Source organism: Girardinichthys multiradiatus, chromosome 2 (assembly GCF_021462225.1).
Source record: "Girardinichthys multiradiatus isolate DD_20200921_A chromosome 2, DD_fGirMul_XY1, whole genome shotgun sequence".
Lineage (NCBI taxonomy): Eukaryota > Metazoa > Chordata > Actinopteri > Cyprinodontiformes > Goodeidae > Girardinichthys > Girardinichthys multiradiatus.
In genome coordinates, this window is record NC_061795.1 from 1458122 (window position 1) to 1480320 (window position 22199).

The window sequence follows — 22199 nt, forward strand, 5'->3', positions numbered from 1 at the left end:
ATTGAAACATACACTGATTAGTTCTGGTTTATCATGTGAAGTGGTTGCAACATGACGAAATGTTGATTTCATGGGATTATTATTATTAATGTTAATTTCATGGGATTATTTCAACAGAGCACTGTGCTCTGAGGTACAGTGAAAGCAGCAGCATTTGAATTTAACCTTTGGCAGAAAAAAAGATGGAGGGTGTAGATTTTTTAAAACATGAGTTTCACATTCTATGATGCAATATGTGAGCTGGTCCATGTAAAAACAGGGAGAAAGCTGTGTTCTGCATGGAAGAAAGGTTCTGCATTTTAAGTTCTCAGTGACTCTAGAAGCATTTTAAGAATCAAACCCTATAATTTTTTTATTTTTACAGAATGATGTCTTCCATGCGAGCAACACCTTCTTTTCACCCGCCTTCTGAGGAGGCGGACGTGATGAGTCAGGACAACACAACCTGGGCCGGAGACGAGCAAGAAGGCCCGAAGAAGATGACATCACCCTCTTTGCACAATCAGCCCCACCCGGATGAACTTCCGCCCGCTGGAAAAAAAACGGCAGATGTCGAGTGGGAGACAGTCACCCCCACTGTGATGGTGAGATGTGAATTACACTCAGCGAAAAGAAATGGACAATATCTGGGTGCGGTGCTGGTGGCATGGAGGGTTAAGCCCGCGACCCATATACAGAGGCTTCAGTCCTCGATGTGGCTGTCCTGGGTTCAAGTCCCAGCCCTGGTGACTTTGCCACATGTCTCTACCCCCATTTCCTGTCTGCCTACTTTCAGAACAAATACTGGTAAAATAAAAGCCACAAGTGCCGCAAAAGAAAAAAAGAAGGATGGACCATATCTTATACTGAGATGTGTCGCCATTACTGAGCTCTATAAAGTATATGCCATTGTTGTGTATACACAGTGAACACACTTGGGGCATGCAGCTCATAAAACACTCATGGAGTACATGGAAGCGCACCGGGTCTGCAAATTCTCATGCATAATGTGCTCTCTTGTGTGCAACCTTTTAAGTCCATATATATATATACACTTACCCAGAGTGAACACACACATTCACACAGCAGTAGCTGTTTCTGGTCTGTTTGCTACAGGCAGTGCTGCAGGCTGCCCTGCGAGGGTCCTCTTCTGGAGAGCTATACCCCCAGATTTTTATCTCCACAGTGGGTTCTCAGGTGAATGTTTGTATGTGTTACCTGGCTTTAGATTCACTTGGTTCTCAGCACATTTGGCAGGGTTCACTTGAGTTTATGAGTTTAGGAAAGTTCTCAGAAAGAGATTTCTGTTGGTCATCCTTGTGGTCAAACACACCTCACAATTCCAATACAGTGTGTTTTAAAATCTGGAATGTAGATTGGCCTGCATTACAATAGAGCAACACATTTAAAATGTTATTTTATTTTTGGTCATTTTTAGTGATTTGTCAGATCTTTAAGCATCATGGCACTGTTTGGAGACTTTGATTTGTTTTTGCTTCAGTGTCAAGGTTCAAAGCTGCCTCAAGGCAACCATGTTCCTGAATACTGGCAAGCTTTAAAGACATCAGTTCAAAAGGGGTAAGGCCTAAAAATGAAGCACACAAAGTGCTTTGCATATGTATTCATATCCACTGACCTTTTTTGATGTTAGTAACTTTACATTCACCAACTTTAAGGTGTGATATTCCTGACCTGTCTGGTGCATCTTTGGCCTCCAGAGAAAAGTTCTGTTTACACTGATATTAAATCACACACTGGTAGACTGGTACTAATTAACTAGTTGTCTTCTGTGGTCATGACTGGTTACCCTGGTTTTTCAGAGGAGTTACAGAGTAAAGGAGGCTTAAAACTAAAGCATTCACCAATTTTCTCCACTATCTCTACTAGCTCTCCTGTTCTTTCTGATGGAAAGCATCCCCACAGCATAATGCTGCCACCTCCATGTTTCACCATGGGGATGATATGTTCGAATAGTAACCTTTCTTTCTCATTTAAACAGATAACCATGTTCTACATGTTTACTGTGCCCCTCACATGGCCTACAAACGGAGCATAAAGGTGCTGAATAAAGGTTTGAAAACCTTATATCCTGTAACTTCAAATCAAATCCAAATTTGTGGCTGCAATGTGACAAAATGTACAAAAGCTCAAAGGATTTCAATAGTTTTACAAAGTTGTGTAAAACCTTCATCTGGTCATTTGCTTGGGTCAGATCATTAGATCTTCCTCTAGAACAGGATGCATGTAGAACATTCAGGAAAGTAATGCTCTTGAACAATTTACAAGTGACACAATATCCCTCAATTCTCATTACAGAGGTACAGGGGTTGGACAATGAACTGAAACACCTGTCATTTTAGTATGGGAGGTTTCATGGCTAAATTGGACCAGCCTGGTAGCCAGTCTTCATTGATTGCACATTGCACCAGTAAGAGCAGAGTGTGAAGGTTCAATTATCAGGGTAAGAGCACAGTTTTACTCAAAATATTGAAATGCACACAACATTAAGGGTGACATACCAGAGTTCAAAAGAGGACAAATTGTTGGTGCACGTCTTGCTGGCGCATCTGTGACCAAGACAGCAAGTCTTTGTGATGTATCAAGAGCCACGGTATCCAGGGTAATGTCAGCATACCACCAAGAAGGACGAACCACATCCAACAGGATTAACTGTGGACGCAAGAGGAAGCTGTCTGAAAGGGATGTTCGGGTGCTAACCTGGATTGTATCCAAAAAACATAAAACCACGGCTGCCCAAATCACGGCAGAATTAAATGTGCACCTCAACTCTCCTGTTTCCACCAGAACTGTCCGTCAGGAGCTCCACAGGGTCAATATACACGGCCGGGCTGCTATAGCCAAACCTTTGGTCACTCATGCCAATGCCAAACGTTGGTTTCAATGGTGCAAGGAGCGCAAATCTTGGGCCGTGGACAATGTGAAACATGTATTGTTCTCTGATGAGTCCATCTTTACTGTTTTCCCCACATCCGGGAGAGTTACGGTGTGGAGAAGCCCCAAAGAAGCGTACCACCCAGACTGTTGCATGCCCAGAGTGAAGCATGGGGGTGGATCAGTGATGGTTTGGGCTGCCATATCATGGCATTCCCTTGGCCCAATACTTGTGCTAGATGGGCGCGTCACTGCCAAGGACTACCGAACCATTCTTGAGGACCATGTGCATCCAATGGTTCAAACATTGTATCCTGAAGGCGGTGCCGTGTATCAGGATGACAATGCACCAATACACACAGCAAGACTGGTGAAAGATTGGTTTGATGAACATGAAAGTGAAGTTGAACATCTCCCATGGCCTGCACAGTCACCAGATCTAAGTATTATTGAGCCACTTTGGGATGTTTTGGAGGAGCGAGTCAGGAAACGTTTTCCTCCACCAGTATCACGTAGTGACCTGGCCACTATCCTGCAAGAAGAATGGCTTAAAATCCCTCTGACCACTGTGCAGGACTTGTATATGTCATTCCCAAGACGAATTGATGCTGTATTGGCCGCAAAAGGAGGCCCTACACCATACTAATAAATTATTGTGGTCTAAAACCAGGTGTTTCAGTTTCATTGTCCAACCCCTGTATCTCCTGCTTGAAGACAAAGTGCACAACAGGGCCCCTATTGGAGCCATTTCAAGAGTGTCTTAAGATCCTGCTGTTCAGCAAAGCCTGTTGTCTTTGAAACATAAGCTTTCAAAAGTTCTCGGAGATCCCCTCAGTCTGTAAAGGGGAGGAGAAAGCCTCCTGAAATAGCTCCGGTGTTGAGACACCTGTGCTAAAGTGTCTGTTGTGTGGGACAATGTGGTCATGTTGAAGGGATTATCTTGTTGATAATTATAGACTCTATACCAGCAGAGGAAAACACCAGTGGGACCTTTCAAAAATGTTTAATAGGCTGTGAACAAGTAGCTTTTGCCTCGACTTTTACTGAGACAAGAATTATCAACTTTTCTAAAGAAAAAAATGTTTTATGCTGAAAGGCTGAGGTCTAATAATGATCATACTTTAAGTATCCACTTGAGGTAAGCATAAAAGTCAGAAACACTTCAGATATCTATATGAGTGAACCATCGTCTCCTTGTGTGTGATAAAAGCATCTACATTTTTTCCTCAAATAAAAGTCTTGCAGAAACAATATTTTGCTCATTTAAAATGAGTTAAATGATTAAAGAGAACACTTCATCCATTTACAAAAATTAAAGACTGTCTGTCTCCTGTTCTCTAAGAGTCTGAGATATTCTCAAGTTGTTGTACTTTTACACTCCTTCAGCTGAAAAGGCATTATGCTTGGCTTTAACGTATGACACCAAAGTATGCTAAAAACAAGCAGTATTAAACGCGGTAGGACCACTGTATTTCTGATGACAGGTAGATCAGTTACTGTAATCATCACATTCTGCCAGTAACAAAATGCAGTTCTAAACATAACTTTGGCAGTACCCCTCCCGTAAGGCAATTCCAACCTCAGGACAGGTCAGGCAAGCATCATCGAAAGCTAAAACAACATAATGTTCACATTTCTGATCTGTGGTTTTTGTAAGGCTTTAATCGGCTCATACCAATTTTATCTGATCACTTTCTTTTTTCTTCATAAACTATAATACAATACGTTACCTTTTTTCTCCGCCTTCCTGCCATGATCAGTCAATAATTACTTTTATTAGGAGCAGAGGTGATGTCACAGCATGTGTGTGAGACAAGTCATTGTTAAACAGAATTTTACAATTATTTAAAAAGCAAAAAAAAAAATACTGTAGATTTGAAATATTAATTTAAACTCTTTTAGAGCTTTTTGGTTCATCTAACTTTATTTTTAACACCTTACTAATACTGATGGGAGCTATATTTGTGTCCTCTTCGCTAAGTTACAGCATTAGAAATGGAGAGTGTTGTCATCAGGACAACTTGTAAGTGTTGTGTGGTGCATTCACTGATCAGAATTTAACAGGAGATTAGACTTTTGAGATTCTGACTGGTCAGTCACCAGTCAAGCTCAAAATCTCCTAGTTTATTCAATACCAGAATTTTTGTGGATCTTTATTCATTGGGGACTTTGAGGTTTAGACTCTAATTGTCTATGTCTTCTCAGGACAATGAAGGCAGCAAAGCCTGCTCTGGCTACGGTTACCGGACTAACCCTTCCCCTCCTACCAAGCCAGAGGAGTGTTCCAGGGATCGCGGAGAGTCAGTGATCGGCCTCGCCTTTGGGACTCCAGAACGGCGTAAAGGCAGTCTGGCAGACGTGGTGGACACACTGAAACAGAAGAAGCTGGTGGAGCTGACCAAGTCAGAACAAGACGGTGAGAGAAAGTCTTTAGCTCGTTGAAAATGTGTGTGTGGTTTTCATCTCTCTGTCTTCAGGGAAAAGATGCAAATTTCCCTCTTTTCAGTGTTGCATACCTTTCTACCCAGACTTGGATGCTTCATACTGTAGCCACTCTATCACTGGACACCATCAGTTGTTGTCTTGCTTTAGAAGATCCAAGAATAACATCGCTGCTTAGGTTGTGCTGTGTCTTGGGAAGATTTACTGGCCTAGGTGTTTTAAAATAAATACAGTATCTAAACCTAGGAATAAATTGATCCAGTCACAGTAAAAGAAAATACAAGTTTAAGTCCAAAATTCTACGTATCAGGATATTTTCAAAATCTTTACCTTCGTCTTCAATCTTCATCGTTACCAGGTTCTAAAATAAAAACCAAACCCCAAAAGTACAAAAAACACACAGCAGATTTGACCTTCTCCCAACTCTCCCCAATCCAGGTTCCTCCACAGGACTTTTGGAATGATATTTCTTAGACCGATGGGACTAAAGTAGAGATGACACAGCATGTCATCCCAAACACCTAGACTCATGAATACAGTCAAGCATGGAGGTGGAGATGTGATGATTGGGGCTTCTAACCATGAGCTCCTTTGTATTATGAAGAGTGGGCTAAATTTTTCCAACACAATGTGTTTTTTTCTGTATGACTAATAAAGTCATACAGAAAAAAGCCACTTCAAGTTATTGCTGCAAAACTACAAGCTACAGACACATAGGGTAGGCATGTAACGATATAAACATTTTGTATCATGATTATTTTGAGCTTGATAATGATAATGATTATTAATATTATCAAGGTTCTATTAAAAACAGCATTATTAACGGTATAGGTTGTAGCATACATGAAGTTATCAAAATATTTATTATGGCCAGTAGTAGCAGTAACACTATGTTATCTATATTGTACACATTTGACAACTGCTGTCTATTCTTAAATGAGCATCATCAGTTGTTTTAACAAGCAAAAGTAAACTAAAACAAAGACAAAGAGAATGATTTAAGTAATTTCACTTTTTTTTTGTAAAGATATTTTTTTAACTTTGAGTGCCAAATATTTTCATGAAGGTTTGCAGGAATGTTTGGTCTCAAGAAGTTCTAATAAAATAGAATCTTTCCAAAATGCTTCAGGCCATTAGCCTTTTATTAGTTCAATAATCTTGTCAAGTAGAAGCAGACACAGAAGTGAGAAAGAAATTAGGAAAGAAAGAAATAAATAATTTTTATTCAATAAATAATTCTGTGGTGTTTTTAACCTTAAAGGCTAGATGATATATATACATATATATATTATTTCAATATAATTATCTCTTGTTATGAAAAAATATAACTGTGAGAAATTTGTACTTTCTGTATACTAGGACTAAATCATCACAAAGTCAAATCATTATCATCAAATGCTTTTTTTTTTTTTTTTGCTTTTTGTTATTGTTTTCACTGTTGCATTGTATTTCTATGGTTAAAGTCATATCATTCCTCATTTTCCATTTATGAATTTCCATTACAGTCGACTTCTGGTCAATGAAAGAGCAAAGTAAGAAAATGATCAGTAGTCATGAATCATATCCATCATAGTTTTTGTTTGAACAATGAAATTGGTAAATTTGTGAAAGTTACAGTAGGATTTTGTCATAATTTAACAACAACTAAAAACTGTTGTCTAAAATGCCTCCAGGTAGGGTTGTTAGCAGCAGAATAACTGCTCAGAACTGACTGGACAGCCTTTAATTAGATTACTTTAATGTCTTATAGTTAATAGACAAGATGCTTTCTACCTCTCCCTTTGCTCATAGAGTGAGACCAACCATTTCGTCCTCGCTTATTTTGTTTTCTCTTTCCTCTTCAGAAGATCTTTGAACATCTTAAATTACAAGTAGCTTATCCTTCGCCTGTCAGATCACAGTTTCAGTCTGTGAAAACACAGGTTTCCCTTTCTTTCCTGCTCCCCTCTCCAATGCCTGCCAGCATGCCTTGGCTTGCACCTTCCCTACCCAAAGCAAGCCAGATCTAAAAGCGTCTAACACTCCTCTTTACTGTTATGTGCAGATAGTAATCTTGATGATATCAGAGGAGCTCTTGATCTCCCTCATTTAGAGGTTTTGCTGTGCTATTGATACAGTAAAGTTGGCTAGAATGGAACAGCCAGAGGCGCAGTACAGTTAACGGTGTCTTAAGTTTAAAGGCAGGTAGATGTGTTTTTTATTTGCCGCACAGGAACTGGCTTAAAAGGAAATAGTGTGTGTCTGAGTGGGTTCAAAAGCGTTGACATTTTTCACCTCTAGTTTATTGTGAAATAAGTTGAAAGATACGCACAGCAGCCTCCTTTTTTCAATTAGTGGCAAGAAAAGAATTTCATTACGTTTTCCTTAATAATAAATTAGCATAAACTCCTTGTAGCCAAAATGCATCTAATTGAAACTGCTGAAATCCTCTGTTATACAGTTTGTATAGAGTGACAGAAGTTTTCTCTAGCTTTAATGAGCATTTAATGACGCAATGTTGTACCTTCCTCACTTGTTGCTGCTCACTGCCTGTCAGCTGACTTAAAGAAAAACAAATTCGGATTTTTGAAATGGTTTCCAGTCATGAAAGACATGATCATTGTGTGAAAACAAAAAGAGCACCACTCTTATTAAAGTAACAATGTTTTAAAACTACAGTTTGCAAGCCAGCAGCCAAAGCGTTGTTAAGTGGCCAACTCCTGGCTGGATACAAGAGCAGATAGCCAGACTGATTAACCAGCTAATATCATCTTGTTATAGTTTTGTTGTTTTATTTAAGGGATATTTAAGTAGCTAACGTCTTACCTGCAGCAGATAACTCTTGTGGTGTTTTCATTTAGTATCAATCCAGACTGGTTAGATCTGGAGGCTGAAGCTAAGTGTTAACAAAGGCAAAGATCAAGCCTGAATGCTTCACATTTTCCTTTCTCAGGAGGTAGTGCGCCTTTTGGTGGCGCACTACCTCCAGCCTCCAGGACCAACAAGTCTGGATTTACACTAAGTAAAGACCTCAAGAGAGTAATTTACTGCCGGTAAGATATGAGCTGTTATCTCTTGAAAACTACTACTAAATTTAGTAGGTGTTATATTTTATATTTTTGCCTGGAATAATCAGTACATTATAATATATTATAATATTATAGCACACTTTTCTGTTTTAAAACATTTAGATTATGTTCTAAATTTTTGTTTGAATTTTTAGTTTGAACACCGTGACACTGTAGCATTTGTAACTCAAGGTTTTCATTTCATGAGTATCTCCTATTGGCCCATTTGCGCCTTTTAAATAAGATGAGTCACTTTTATCTCAACTGAATTTTCTGTGGTCTCTTTAAAATACATACAACAGGTACATAAATGGATATTTTCCACTCTTCTGGCTTTGGTTTGCTTCAAAAAACAAGGCATTGTGTTGTTTTACAGAATGAAACCTTCATGTTGGACATGCCTCAGTGATGCATCAATTTTTTTTTGTTGAAAGATGCAGGAAAAAAAATTATCTCAATGTCAAATACAGAACAGTTGAATTTTTTTCCTTTTCCTTTTTTAATACATCACAATAATAAACTCCCATGATTTTTATATTTTTATAAATTGATCAACTACCAACATGCCATTTGATAGACTGTTTTTGAGTTTAGTCAAAATGTGATCAAGTTTAGGGAAATAAACCATGCATAAATGTGGATAATATCAAAATTAGTCATAATTTGAATCAGCAGGTCAGGTTTTGGAGGAAATTGGAAATAGGTACTGGTAAGGCCAATCCTGATCATTACAGCTCTAAGTATTTCATCCAAGAACAACAAGTAACCCAATTTTTCTGCACAGCATTTATCCTGGTGTTGAATGGGAGGAGGCTGGTGATGTTCGGGGACACGACCCTGCCTTAAATTTTGCATTTCCTTTGCTAATTAGCCTACCTGCTATCTCTGAGTAAATAACAAGGGGCATTGATCGCAAACACAGGTGGAATCCAACAGGAGAAACATGTGCGGCGCTGCCAGACCCGCCTCATCATACAGTGTTGGCGTGTGTGAATGGGGTCTCGTAAAGTTTTCACGTAAATTGCTGTGATCCTTGAAGGCTTATTGTCGAACTGTTCTCCATGTAGCGCTGTGGAAATGCGTTCCATTTTGGAGCCGGTGCGTGCAGATTGACAGGCACCTCGCATTTTCTTTCTCGCCTAATGAGCTTTGACAAAATGAGACGAGGTGATCCATAGATGTCTGAGGCTGAATGCTTCATTAAGTGAGTTCTCCTGTGGCTTTCAGAACTGATGAGCATTAAAGCCTAAAACCTTTTTCTCTGTTTCAGTTTTTTTTTCTCTGTTTTGAATTTGTTTGAATAGGCTACTGCTTCTTCATTTAATTGCATCTTTCTTTCCTCTATTATTCCCGTTGTCTGCCGTTCACGTTTTTTTTTCCTTTTCCCCGTTGATAGACTTCCTTCTCTTGTCTTCTACCCTTCATCTTTAGAAGCATTTTATGTTAAGGAATTTCTCTCCACCACGCGACCTAACTCGGATCCTAAATTAAAACATTTGTTGTGCCAGCAACAGAGAGGTGTTATAAATTAATTATCTGCCATATTTGTTTTAATTTGTTAAAACACACAGGAGTGCAAGGCTGCCCTGGAGAATGGGACTACAAGGATTCCTGCTAAGGCTGAAATTAAAGATCATTTAGCCTTTTTGTCTTTCTGACATCAGTGGTTAGACTGACACCTCTGTTCAGATTGCATTTAGAGTATTACCAGAGTTAATCATCAGCACTGAACATAAAACCTCAATGAAATGTAAACAGTTTTGACTCTTCAATCAGCCCGAGCTCTCTCAGGTTCTAGTTGCTGTATGATCAGACAGAACAGACTCTATTAAGCAGCATAGCTCTGATCTCAATGCGTGCCATAGCCGGGAGCAAAGCATCAGAACATGTCGCTTAACCCCTGTCGGCTCGCTGTTAGCAGCCTGCTACTCAGAGGAACCCTTAGTGCCTGTAACTGTGCTTATGAATAGACACGGCCTCGCGCTAAGATACGGAGGATTTTTTTTCTCTCTTTCTTTGTACAAGTGCAGCCTCAGCCTTTCAAAGTTTTATCAAGAACTTTTAAGATGGTGTCAGGTAGTTGTGTTACCGCATAGCTTGTTGCTGAAAATGCCTCCCTTTCACCTAGACTTTCACAACATGCAAGCCGAAAGGGCTTTTTTGACAATTTTGTATTTATGTTGAGTCATGGCACAAAGGTTTAGACACAATAGCATGCAGAGCACAATAGCCTTTCTGTGTGCTGTTAAAGCACTTAGCACTTATTCGACTGTTAGGCGGGGTGCTAAATAAAATGTTCAAGGCCAGTGTAAGGGAACATCAGAAGAGAAAACAGGAAAGCATATGGATACAAGACTTGCTGTGAAACAGAAATCTCAGTCATCGTTTGAGCAAATTTAAGGAGTTGGAGGGATGGGAAAGGAGAAGGTGAAAATAATAAACAAAAAGAAGCCAAACAATAGGCGCTCATCATATATCCCATTAGTAGTCATGAATCTGCCCCCCCCGAGGAGCAGATTATGATCATCTGCATTGTTGCTTCTCGATAAAGCCAACCTGCTGCTAACAGGGCCTGGCACGGGGAACGTGCCCCAATGCCAGCTTAGTCAGCCATCTAATGTGCCTAACGCAGCTCTGGCGCCTGGCAAACACTTAAAATCACACTAAACCCTGCTTACACCAGAACAGGCCTGAATCACTGTACAGTTTGTTTCATTTGCAAATGAGACAGACTTCAACTGCAGCTGTGCTGAAACAACTGCAGGACTCATTTTTGAACTCAGCCAAATATCTGTATTATCTTGCAGAATTATTCACACCCACTGAGTTTTTTTTTACATTTTATCTTGTTACCACCACAAACTTTCATGCATTTATTGGGATTTTATGTGATAGGCCAACACACAGTAGTGCATAATGGTTTTCAGATTGTTCATAACTAAAAATCAGAAAAAATTGAATTACAATTTTATTGAGCATCCTTTAATCTGATACCCCTAACTAAAGTCTAGCACAGCCAATTGCCTTCAGAAGTCACCTAATTAGTAAATAGGAGTCCACATCTATATAATTAAAGCTCAGTGTAAATCAGCCTGGTCTGTGAAGGCATCAGAGGTTTGTTAGTGAAAATTAGCAAACATTATGCAAAGAGTATGACACAACTGCAAATCAACCAAGACTTGGCTACCCATCTAAACTGACAGGCCAGCAAAAGAGAGCATTAATTAGACAAAGAAGCAGCCAAGAGGCTCAGATAACTCTGGACGAAATGGAAAGATCTACAGCTCAGGTTGGAAATAAGCCAATAAGATATGTGTTAGCTGTCCACAAGTGGCACACAGCAAACAGTGGCTCTAAGAAGACACAAGTTTTTGGCCCACATGTGTGCCAGAAAACACTGCCACTTGTCCTAAACATAACATCTCTATGGTGAGACAAGGTGGTGGCAGTATCATGCTATGGGAGTGCTTTTCTTTAACTGTGGCGGGGAAGTCTGTCAATAGTAAGATCAATGGAGTATCACAGAGTAATCCAATAGAAAACCTGCAAAAGACTTGAGATATGGTGGTGGACTCATCATGCTGTGGGGATCATTTTCTACATCAGGGATAGAGAGGCTGGTTGATGGAAAGATGGATGGAGTAAATACAGGGCAATTCTGAAAGAGAAACAGGCTGCATATGACTTAAGACATGGCGGTGTTGGTGATGCTTTCTTCAGTACAGATGGTAAATGTATATATATTGTGTATATCCATTACATAAAATCCCTTTAAAATTATATTGGAGTTTGTGGTTGTGATGCTCAACTTTTTCATATGTTCACAAGGTACTATGGTGGGTTTGTCTCTGTCATACAAGAAGGGAACTTTTCTTATTTTTATCAGAAAACCAAGAACACTGCTTGTGCATTTTAGACAAAAGCATGGACCTTGACTAAAAGGAATTTACTGTAGTTTCTTGCCACACAAACACTCTCTGTTATGTCAGATGTCTAAACAGAAGAATAGGAATCGTTTCTGAAATCATATTTATATCACTGCATTTAAGCTTGATTCATACTCCTTTGTTTGTTAAATATTTAACAGTCTGGAAACAAAAACACCACTTTTACTCTTTCCATCAAGGCCCTCACAGTTGTGAGCGCCCCTCCCATCATATGGAAACTGGCAAAAAAGCACAGCATCCAGTCTGGGATTAGTGGTTATCACGATGGCGCTTTTAGGATCGAACAAACCCAACTTTTTTTCATAAGTCATCATGACTGTCTCGATTGATTCATTCGTGTGGGAGCTTGAGCTTGCAATAGCTTATAATTAAGTGTTAAGTTTAAAACATAACACCCCCCCTCCCCGTTATTTTTTCGGCCCCGATGGTCCGATTTCTTCACCTTAAAATAAGCTACAGGATTCTTGCTGATTTTGTCCAAAAAAACTTTATGTGTTATGCTTCAGTTAGGTATGTGATGATAGGGCCTTGTTGGAAAAGAAAAATAAATCACATAGATGCATTTACAATGAAGTGATAATTGAATAACAACTCAATTAAAAGCGGCGTGCTTGTTTGTGTTGCAGCTTGTTGACCAGCATGTTGAAAATAATGCAGATACTGATTTTTAAACTCAGATATTTAGACAATAAAAGTTAAAGCTTTTAAAATCCTCTCCTGATTTTTTAACAGTCACTGAAATACAGCACCCTTCACACTAATTGTTTACTGATTGTAAAAAGCTTTTAAATAATACATTTTTTTTTTATTGTTAATGTTGTTAATTTCACACTGGAAGATATTGAAAGATCAAACCTTTTTTTTCAAAATAAGATTCATTCAGTCAGGGAAAAAAAAATGTTACATGCAGAAATGATTGCTTTTTAACTACCCCCTAACAATCCATTTAAAATAAATGGAACTGAAGCATTTCTTTGTTATTAAGCTTTATTTTTTTGATCAAAGTTTCTAGAAATTTGTAACTAGTCATTTATGCCCAGTTGTTTCCCTGTGATATAAATATGACTGGTATCATTAATCAGATTTTTATTCAAAATAACAAGGTATTTAAACATTTTTAACAAGATTCCATTTGGAAAAGAAAAAGCCCAGAGAATCACAGATCCTCTACTGTACTTAACATGAGGTGGTCAAAAGTCAATTTTAGCTGCGTTAAACCAAAGCACACAGTTCCAGGTAAAGTTGTAGTATAATTAAATAAACTCTACAGGTTTGTGTTTCTGATGGTAGGACACAATTGTTAGTGTTTGCAGATGAAATCATCTGTAGACTTTTATCACTCAGCTAAACTGCAGGAGAAACTCCAGTTCATGACCTAACCTCAAACCTCTACAAGCGCATTGAGCCTGGCATTCCCTCTGTATGCCCAATCAAAGTGTGTACGTGTGTGTGTGCGTTTGTGTGTGTGTGTGTGTGTGTGTGTGTGAGAGAGAGACAGGGAATTGCAATGACAGTTTAACAGCAAGTATGGTCAACCTCTAGAGCTAATCTCATTGGGTAATTACCAAAGCCTTGGCTCTGGCACTATGTTTGCCTTATTCTATGGGATTGGCAGCTTGAGCTGTGATTGTTTGCAGCTAGAGCTTTTGTTAGTGTATGTTGTGCATGGAAATTTGCATAACATAGCTTCTAAAATTTGTCTGTACTAGCCAGATTTCTGGAAAATAGCAGATCTGGAGTTGGGGCAGAGATGTTTTATTCATCACAAAAATATATTACGCTCTAATCTTGCTGGTGTGCACAGCTCTCATCCTCTCCGCTAACTGGCACTCTCCCCGTGGATCTTTTGGAGTTGCTTTCAGTCTATCACATTGTAATTGATAGGGCTTTCCTAACTAATGATCACCCACAGCCTGTGGGCCTTGACTATGCAGTCGGTGGGGAAGACCTGTCCTGCTCTGTTTGGCTGCAGGCCAGCGAGCATCTGGTTCAGGAGCGTGTAATGTGGTTTGTTGGAACAGCTTTGTACTACGTCCAATACAATCAGATTAAATCATGATTTTATCAAGTTCTGTTTTTCCTGTTTTTTTGTCCTGCAAGGATATAAGTTAAAGTCTAAATTGCTCCGTAATTTGGTGAAACCCAAAAAGAAAAAGAGAAACCTACAAGATCACAGTAAAGAACAATCAACCACTGGAGCTACAATTATTGGTACCCCTAACAATTTATTATAAATAAATATAATTGAAGCATTTTTTTGTGCATACCAAATTCTTTTTCAAAGTTGATCAGAACTTTTTTTTTTACTTTCTGTTTCCCCTTTCTTTCTATTTACCATTGTTGAAAATAGGAAAGGCAAAGGAACACTGGATGGATACCAACAGGTTGTTTTGGAGTGATGCCAGAAAAAGCTGTTGCTTTCCTACTATCACAAAAGAAACATGTGCAGTTTGCATTGGTCAGATGAGCTATTAGGTGAGGAACACATCAGGTGGGTTTGGAGTGAAATGTCAGGAAAAAGCACCTCATACTCACTGTTACGTATGTCAGGGGCCAGTTTCTCTTTCAGAAACACTTGGAACCTTGTTAGAGTGCATTACCTCATGATGATGAAAATACTAGGATATTTTAAATGAAAATCTAAATCGACACATAGCCAAATCAATATGGGTTCACTAGGGACAACGTTATTTATGCTTCTCTGTCCTCAGACCTAAATCCAATAGAAAACCTGGTAAACTGAAGAGAAGAGAGCATAGGTGGAGACCCAGGATTCTGGATGATTTACAGACTATGCTTAAAGGAATGGTCAAAGATTCCTCTCTGTGTATTCACCAACCATATAAAATGTTTGAGGAGAAGACTAAGTGCTGTTCTATTGGGAAAAGGGAATTATAAAATGAATTTATATCTAATTTAGCCATCTGATATTTTGCTACAAACAATAATTTCTTTATATGCATTTTTTTAAATAAATGTAAAGGTTGGCTTTTTCTATTTTTTTCTATTTAAGATCGCCCTATTGCATTAAAAAGTTCATTGATTTTAAGAGTTTTTTTTTTTTTTAAATAAATGTTTGAACATGTTAGGAGTTGTATACTCCCAGCTTGTAATCTTAATTGTGTCCTGAATTTGAAGCGTTTGATTATAGTAAAATGTGATAATAGCAGTATGTTCATGTAGGTGCAAATAAACATGTTGTACTGACCTGAGTTCTGAATTTTACAGGATACTATCTCGCTTCAGCTGTAGGCTAAGAATTAGATTATTTTAGAGAGGCATTTTCTGTACACTGTGGCTTTTGTTTTGTGGATCTCTCCAAACATGACACGATTTTAAAAGCGTTTATTAACTTTATCTAAAGTGATGCATCACCTGTTACTGATTCCTGTAGTAGTCATTATGCTGATTTATGAACATGCCTTTCCTAAAGTGCTATACAGGTTCGTGTTGGTCGTCCCTGCTAATACTAATACACCTAATGTTAGATAAAGGTACATTTCTTTGCTGTTTTCTAGTTGTAGCTCTTTAATTATCTTCAGAGCAGTTATTGACTCAGTCCAGACTCACGGTCGGTCCCCAGAGATTTGACCCCCAACAACAGCACCACTGCCTAATCACAGGTCCAGCCCACTGCAGCTCCATCGTTGGCCGACCCAAAACAACGTTTCTATTGTGTCAAAACCGCATATTTTCCTGTGTCTGCATGTCTGTGCAGATATGTCTTAATGTGTCTGTGTGTGTATATGCTGAGAGAGGGTTTCATATATCAGTCCTAAAGTGGAACCAGACGCTCGGGTCTTGAACTGGTGTTTTCAGTGTGTTTGACAAAGAGGCAATATTATGCCATGGATGAAGGTGTTGTCAGCTTTCACTGACACAAAAATTGATTGCAGGTTCTACGTTATTTTTAAAAATAAATGCATTTTTGTCCCCTTATTACGTATTTTATTGTGTTTTTATTTACTAGAGCTATAACAGACAACAATATTTAAGTTTAAAATGTTACATTAGAATTTAACCCTATACAGCCTGATACAAAAAATATTTGTCAAAAAAATCTGATTTTTAAAAATGAAATAATCAATTTGGTGCTTTTAAAAAACAAAATGTTTTGATAAATTGTTTGAAATAGTTTTTGCCTAGTTTTCTCATTTTTTTCTAATGATACATTAGGCTTTTGCTGTTGGATTATTATCATTAATACAATTATTTTTGCTTTACAGTATTTTATGAAGAATACAATTTGTTTAATAACACATTTACTCAACACAGAAGGTTTTTTTAAAGAAAGTATACCACATTTTGTTACAAAGGTAAAGGTTTCAGAAAGAGTTGTTTCAAAAAGCATTTGTCCGATGTAGAGTTAAAAACCGAAAAACAAAAATTAAAAGAAAAAAGCAAATATTTTTATCAAATATGAAATGAATCTAAAGGAGAAGTAAAATGGATCTCAGTGTACAGTATATAAATGCCCCATTGCTCCAGTCTAAAACACATTCAAACTGCATTCCTTAGTCAACTCATTGGGGGCAATGTGGGGTTAATTGTATAGTGTTGTGCGACAACGGGATTTTAAAGCTCTGTTGCTAATCATCAACTCTTTTATTTACTTCAGCTCAAGTAGAACAGACCCTTCAGTTGGTTGCGGCTCACCAGCCGACTCAGCAGATCTTTATTGTTCTCCACCTCTGGCTTGATGAGATTAGGTGAAGATGCTGCCTCGTTTCTTTCCAGAAAAACTAAATCAGCATATAATGAGATTTATTAGTAGTCTAGGATCTTGTTTTATCCCATAAAAGAGAGTAAGGGTTGCACCCCAGTACGCAGATCTTTTGCTTTGTGGTGGACTCTACTGATGTTAGGTTGCAGTGTGTCTATCAGGGCAGGATTGACCTCTGTGTGTGTGTGGCAGGATGATCTGTCAGCCTTTTTTAGTTTAGTCTGATTCAGCTGCAGAGTTTCAAACTGATGCATTCAGCACACCTTGTATCAATGAAGTACTTCACGGCTAACAGGAAATTCATTATTCAGAGGGACAGTTTTATTCAAGCATGGGTGGCCCCTGATGTGACTCAGAAAGACAGTGTTGAGATATATCTTAGTTTTGATAATAGCCTATAATAACTACATTTATGAAATACATTTGTTTGCTTTAAGATTCATAGAACAACGGTCAGCAAAAATTCTGTTATGTACATGAAACCTTAACCGATCATATCTTACGATCAATTTACAAACCTTCAGCTAACACACACACATACACACACTCCCCTCCCCATCTTGACTCAGTCAGAAACACATTTATTTGAACCCCGGCTAAATTTGAGAAAGAAACTAAAAGTAAATTCTACTTCTTTCCAGTAGCAAGATCTCACAAAAAATGTGAAATGCTTCACCATTTATTTAATTATATTTAATTAGTGGGGGACAAATCCTTGTGTAGAAATAATTGTTAATTTGTTAATTTTTTCTAGCTCCCTTGGTTTTGGACCTTGGTCCTCTTGAAATAACTCAGAGTCTACCAGTTTCTTCCTTTGCTTCATCCTTTTTCCTACCAAACTGAAGTGTTTGTGGCTGCAAAGCTCAACCTTAGTCTCATCTAACCATTGCACACAGCTTCAGTTAAAGTGCATGGAAAAGTGAAGCAAACTCATTTTGTTAATGATTTTGATGGTAGGACAGAAAATGTTGTTTCAGCTGTCCTTTAGATAGCATCTTAAGGAAGATATTGAAACAAAAAACGCCACTCTTTGCTGAGGTTCTTCAACAGTGATCTTTAGAGATTATTTTACATTATCTACCTTACCGTCCTGCTCACTATGTGTGTTAACAAGATAAATATGGATCCTCATTCCTCTCTGATTAGCTTAAAAAAGTAAAGGATACCTTTAAAAAGGCTTCAGTTACATTAATTTTAAAAGGATTACAAGGAGATCCAGTAATTATGTCATTGGTTGTATTGCAATTTATTTTCCTATTTTAGATTTTCTAAAATTTTCAGGTTAAGATTACGCTAATGCATTTGAAGATTAATTTTATTTGAAGGCTTTTTACCCATCTTCACCACATGCACCAACCAATGTGTTTGTGTCTTATTCATGTTTGACCTGAACAGCAAAAGGAAATTGTTTGGGGAGTGTGTGAAGGGATAAAGGAGGGTTACATGCCACTCAGAAACATCCCTGCCGAGCCATGTTCAGACCAGAGGGTCTGGGTGTCATCTGACAGATGAAAATAGCGTATGTGAAACAGACATCGTGCTAACACGCAGCCCAGCAAACCGCTCTGCAACGTAATGGTTTTAGAACATGGCTGAATTCATGTGTGTGTGTGTGTGGGTGGGTGTTATGTACCCCTTCTGTTCTATTAAATGTCTCAGCAGTGTAGTGGTATTCTTTAATCAGCATGTGTGTGTTCTCTTGTCAGTGGGTCTGTGTGTTAATGTGTGTATGTGTGTCTCCTTCTCCTCCTGGCTGCCCCCTCTCCTCATCTTTGGACATATGTTGAGTTTTATTTCACGGAGACATCAATCCTCCTGGCCAGCTGTTAGGACAGCTGCTCTCTGTTGTTTTCTCGCTCTATACCTTCGCTCTAGGTCCATCTTTTTCCCCTTCAATGTTCCAGTCTATCGGCTTTTCATAGGCCCACTTCTTCCTCTTCTATTTATTTCTAAGATAGCTTGCTAAATTCTTTAAACCATTTGATTTTTGTACATTTTGGCTTGTTACAACTTAAAGCTTCAATATTTTCCACTTGGATTTTATTCAGTAGACCATCACAAAGTAGTGTATCTTTTTTAAAGTGGAAGGAAACTTCTAGGTTGTGTTTTTCCAGGTTTTCCCTTCTGACCAGCTTTCCTGTCCCTGCTGAAGAAAAACATCTGTACACCATGATGCGCCCACCTCCGTGTTTCATCATGGGGATGGTGTTGGTCTACATGGTGGATGTGCAGTGTAAATAAACATACATAGGGGTGCTAATTACGTAATTTTGATGGTTTTGGTTCCAATGGAGTTCAACTACAGACCAACCCATTAATGACAGTTGAGACTGTTCTGGCTGTGGGATACCTTGTAGGACATGGCAGTTTGGTACATGCTTTCAGGATAAATGAAGAGCTGTTGTTCTATTAGGATTTTCTGACTGATTTGATTACGAGAGGTGTTTCTTTGAATCTTGACTACAGGTTGGCTGTGCATTCCAATCAGGTCACCATCTCAGGTGTCCCACCATAAATTTATCCAAAATGTAGTGATTTTACAAAAGTTAGTCGTTGTTGACCTTTAAGAGGAAAAGAAGCGTTTCTGCTTTGAAAAAGTCAACAAGAGGAAAAGCTTGAAGAAATTGAAACTTTAAAATTGAAATTATGAATGTAGTTCACTTAGTGTTTCTTTTTCTCAACATGTCTTTTTCATTCACCACTTTTTATGCACAGGGTGAGAGTGGGCTATTTGAATATTAATTGGTGGAGGGATCACCAGAAGTGAACAGTTACTGCTGAAATAATTGCTCAAAGGAGATTGGATGTATTTTATCTTAATATCTTTGTTTCTTTGTTTCTTTGTTTCTTTCTTTCTTTCTTTCTTTCTTTCTTTCATCATGATGCTGTGGGGTCTGTGGCTGAAGTCAGAGGGTCTGACATAAATTTGGATGTGCGAAGTGTGGCTGTCAGCTTCCATTTACCGGCTTTCAGCGGTGAAGTGAAGACACAGATTTTTTCTTGCTTTTTGGGGTGTGTTCTATGAACAGGCACTAAAACATGGGGCCTTTGTTATTTTTAGCATTAACTCATTTTCAGATTAATGTTTTTGCTCTTTACTTTGGCATTAGACAGCCAACCCCTGAGCTTTGAGCTTTACCATAGCTTAATACAATATGTAACCTAAACATGTGTGTTGGGACAACTAAAAACGAACAAAAGCAATTTCAGCTGAAGGTGATGGGTTTATACCAAATTGCATTAGTATGTGAAAATTTAGCAGCTTTCATTCTTGTTTTTCATTTCGATTTAATTGAAGAAAATAAAATACATTGCCATGAGTCTTTACACCCCTCATAGATGTTTTTTTCTTCACACTTTTCTTCACACTTCCAGATCACATTTTAATGTCTAACAAAAACAAATTGAACAAATACAAAAATCAGTTTTTAAGTGATGATTTATTTAAAAGAAAAACATTTTCCAAACAAACCAGGTCCTATGGGAAATGTCCCCTGTTGTTAAATCATTAACGATTTGTTATTACCTGCATTTTCCGGTTCAGTTTGACTTGCCACAGCCAGGCTTGATTAGTGCTTGAACTTCTGAAATCAAGAAATAATTTCAACAGAACCTGTCTGACAACCTGAAGTAGGCTAAAAGATGTCTAAATGTAACACATCCTGTCCTAATCTAAAGAAGTTCAAGGACAAATTATAAACAAAGTTGCTGGCATCTAGTAGTCTGGAAAGGAAAATTATTATCTTATAGAGTTTGTTTTATTAAAAACCTTTTAATCTAAAAGCGAGAGAATAAAAACAGGAGAGGGCCATTAGAAGAGGACTGTGCTTTTAGAAAAGGCGTTTGGCAGATTGTGTGTTTATTGGTAGCAGTTGTTTGGGACTGTCGATTCTTGCCTGCTACGCAGCAAACATGCAAACAGTGAAAACTGCAGGGATTTGCCTGTGGCCCGTGTTTAACATTCGAAATGCTGCATGTTGGCAGATTGGGCAGGTGATAAAACTATGCATACCCAAAACACTTGGCAGCTACTCAGCTGCCTAGGTTTTGATTTACTACGTCCCTGCCGCTTGACATATATTCAACAACCTTTGTCTTCCCTCACTCAATGGTTGCTGCTGATGCTGGCTTAAAAGCCATGGACATAAAAACACATCCATATTACAAGTTAACACTTTAAATTTGTATTTAGGAAAAGTAATATATTAGCTATAGTTAGTAGAAAATTCTTACAGCAAAATATCTGAAATGTTAATTATCACTTTCCTGTGATACTATCCACAAGATTTAAAGTCATTTTAAGCTGAAAAAGAGCTATAGTGACCAAAGTTTTCTTCAATAGTTTGGAGCATAGAGTAAGACACCCCTGTCCCTCCTTCACTTGTTGCTGCAGACCATCAGTTCGCTGGCTAAAAGAAGGGTCCCTCACTTTTCCCGCACTTAACTGCAGTTTTTGTTTGTTTGTCTGTGAAACCTTTTACATGGTATCAACTTTGAATGTACTTAATAACAATTCAGTTTTATTCAGTTTATTTAATTCACAGAAAAAATCGATTTGCAAGGCACTTTCCAGGAGAAAGCCTGGTAGGACAAATCCTAACAATTCAGCCCAGATTCAGTCAATTTAACCCGGTTCAGTACAGTCAAGTTGGAACCCCTCAGGTTGCACTGTAGTCAAACTAACTCAAACCATTTGCTTTTCTTACTTCATCCCAAAATGCAATTTAAAGTTGTAATAAAAAATGTGCAGACATGTTCAAAGCACAAGATACTTTGAGCTGAGGCTGAAAGCTGATGAATTAAAACTGTCATCTTAAAACTCTATTTTTGTTAGTTTTTTGCTTCCACTTTTGCTCTTTATTGCATCTTTCTCTCCTGTTAGGCATAAATTTAGTTACTAGTATCAAAACAGATCAAGGTTTTAAAAAGTTATGCTTTCAAAACCACAATCATTATCTATTATATCATTCCTTTGGAGGTGTCTTGGGATGTTTGAAGGTCCAGTGTTCTGTCGGTGTGCCATACTGGAAGTAGATTTTTATAACGTCTGTCAGTTTAGACTATTTTATCAAAATAGCATACCAATGTTTTCGAAAAGATATGCTGTTTTGATAAATGCTTTTCATAGGAAAAAACAGTTTATGAAGGGGTAAGTGTGATTAATACGTG

General features: G+C 38.1%; 1 protein-coding gene across 3 annotated transcripts in view; it reads left to right on the plus strand.

The window, feature by feature from the left end:
* The window catches only part of LOC124858238 (transcription factor SOX-6-like), a 158204-nt gene that overhangs the window by 51551 nt on the left and 84454 nt on the right, over window positions 1-22199 (plus strand). For all 3 annotated transcript variants that reach the window (XM_047350167.1, XM_047350186.1, XM_047350176.1), the window contains 2 exons: window positions 365-584; window positions 5077-5287. In XM_047350167.1, the coding sequence (XP_047206123.1) occupies window positions 366-584; window positions 5077-5287 (430 nt within the window). In that variant the 5' untranslated portion in view covers window position 365. The remainder of the gene's footprint in view (window positions 1-364; window positions 585-5076; window positions 5288-22199) is intronic.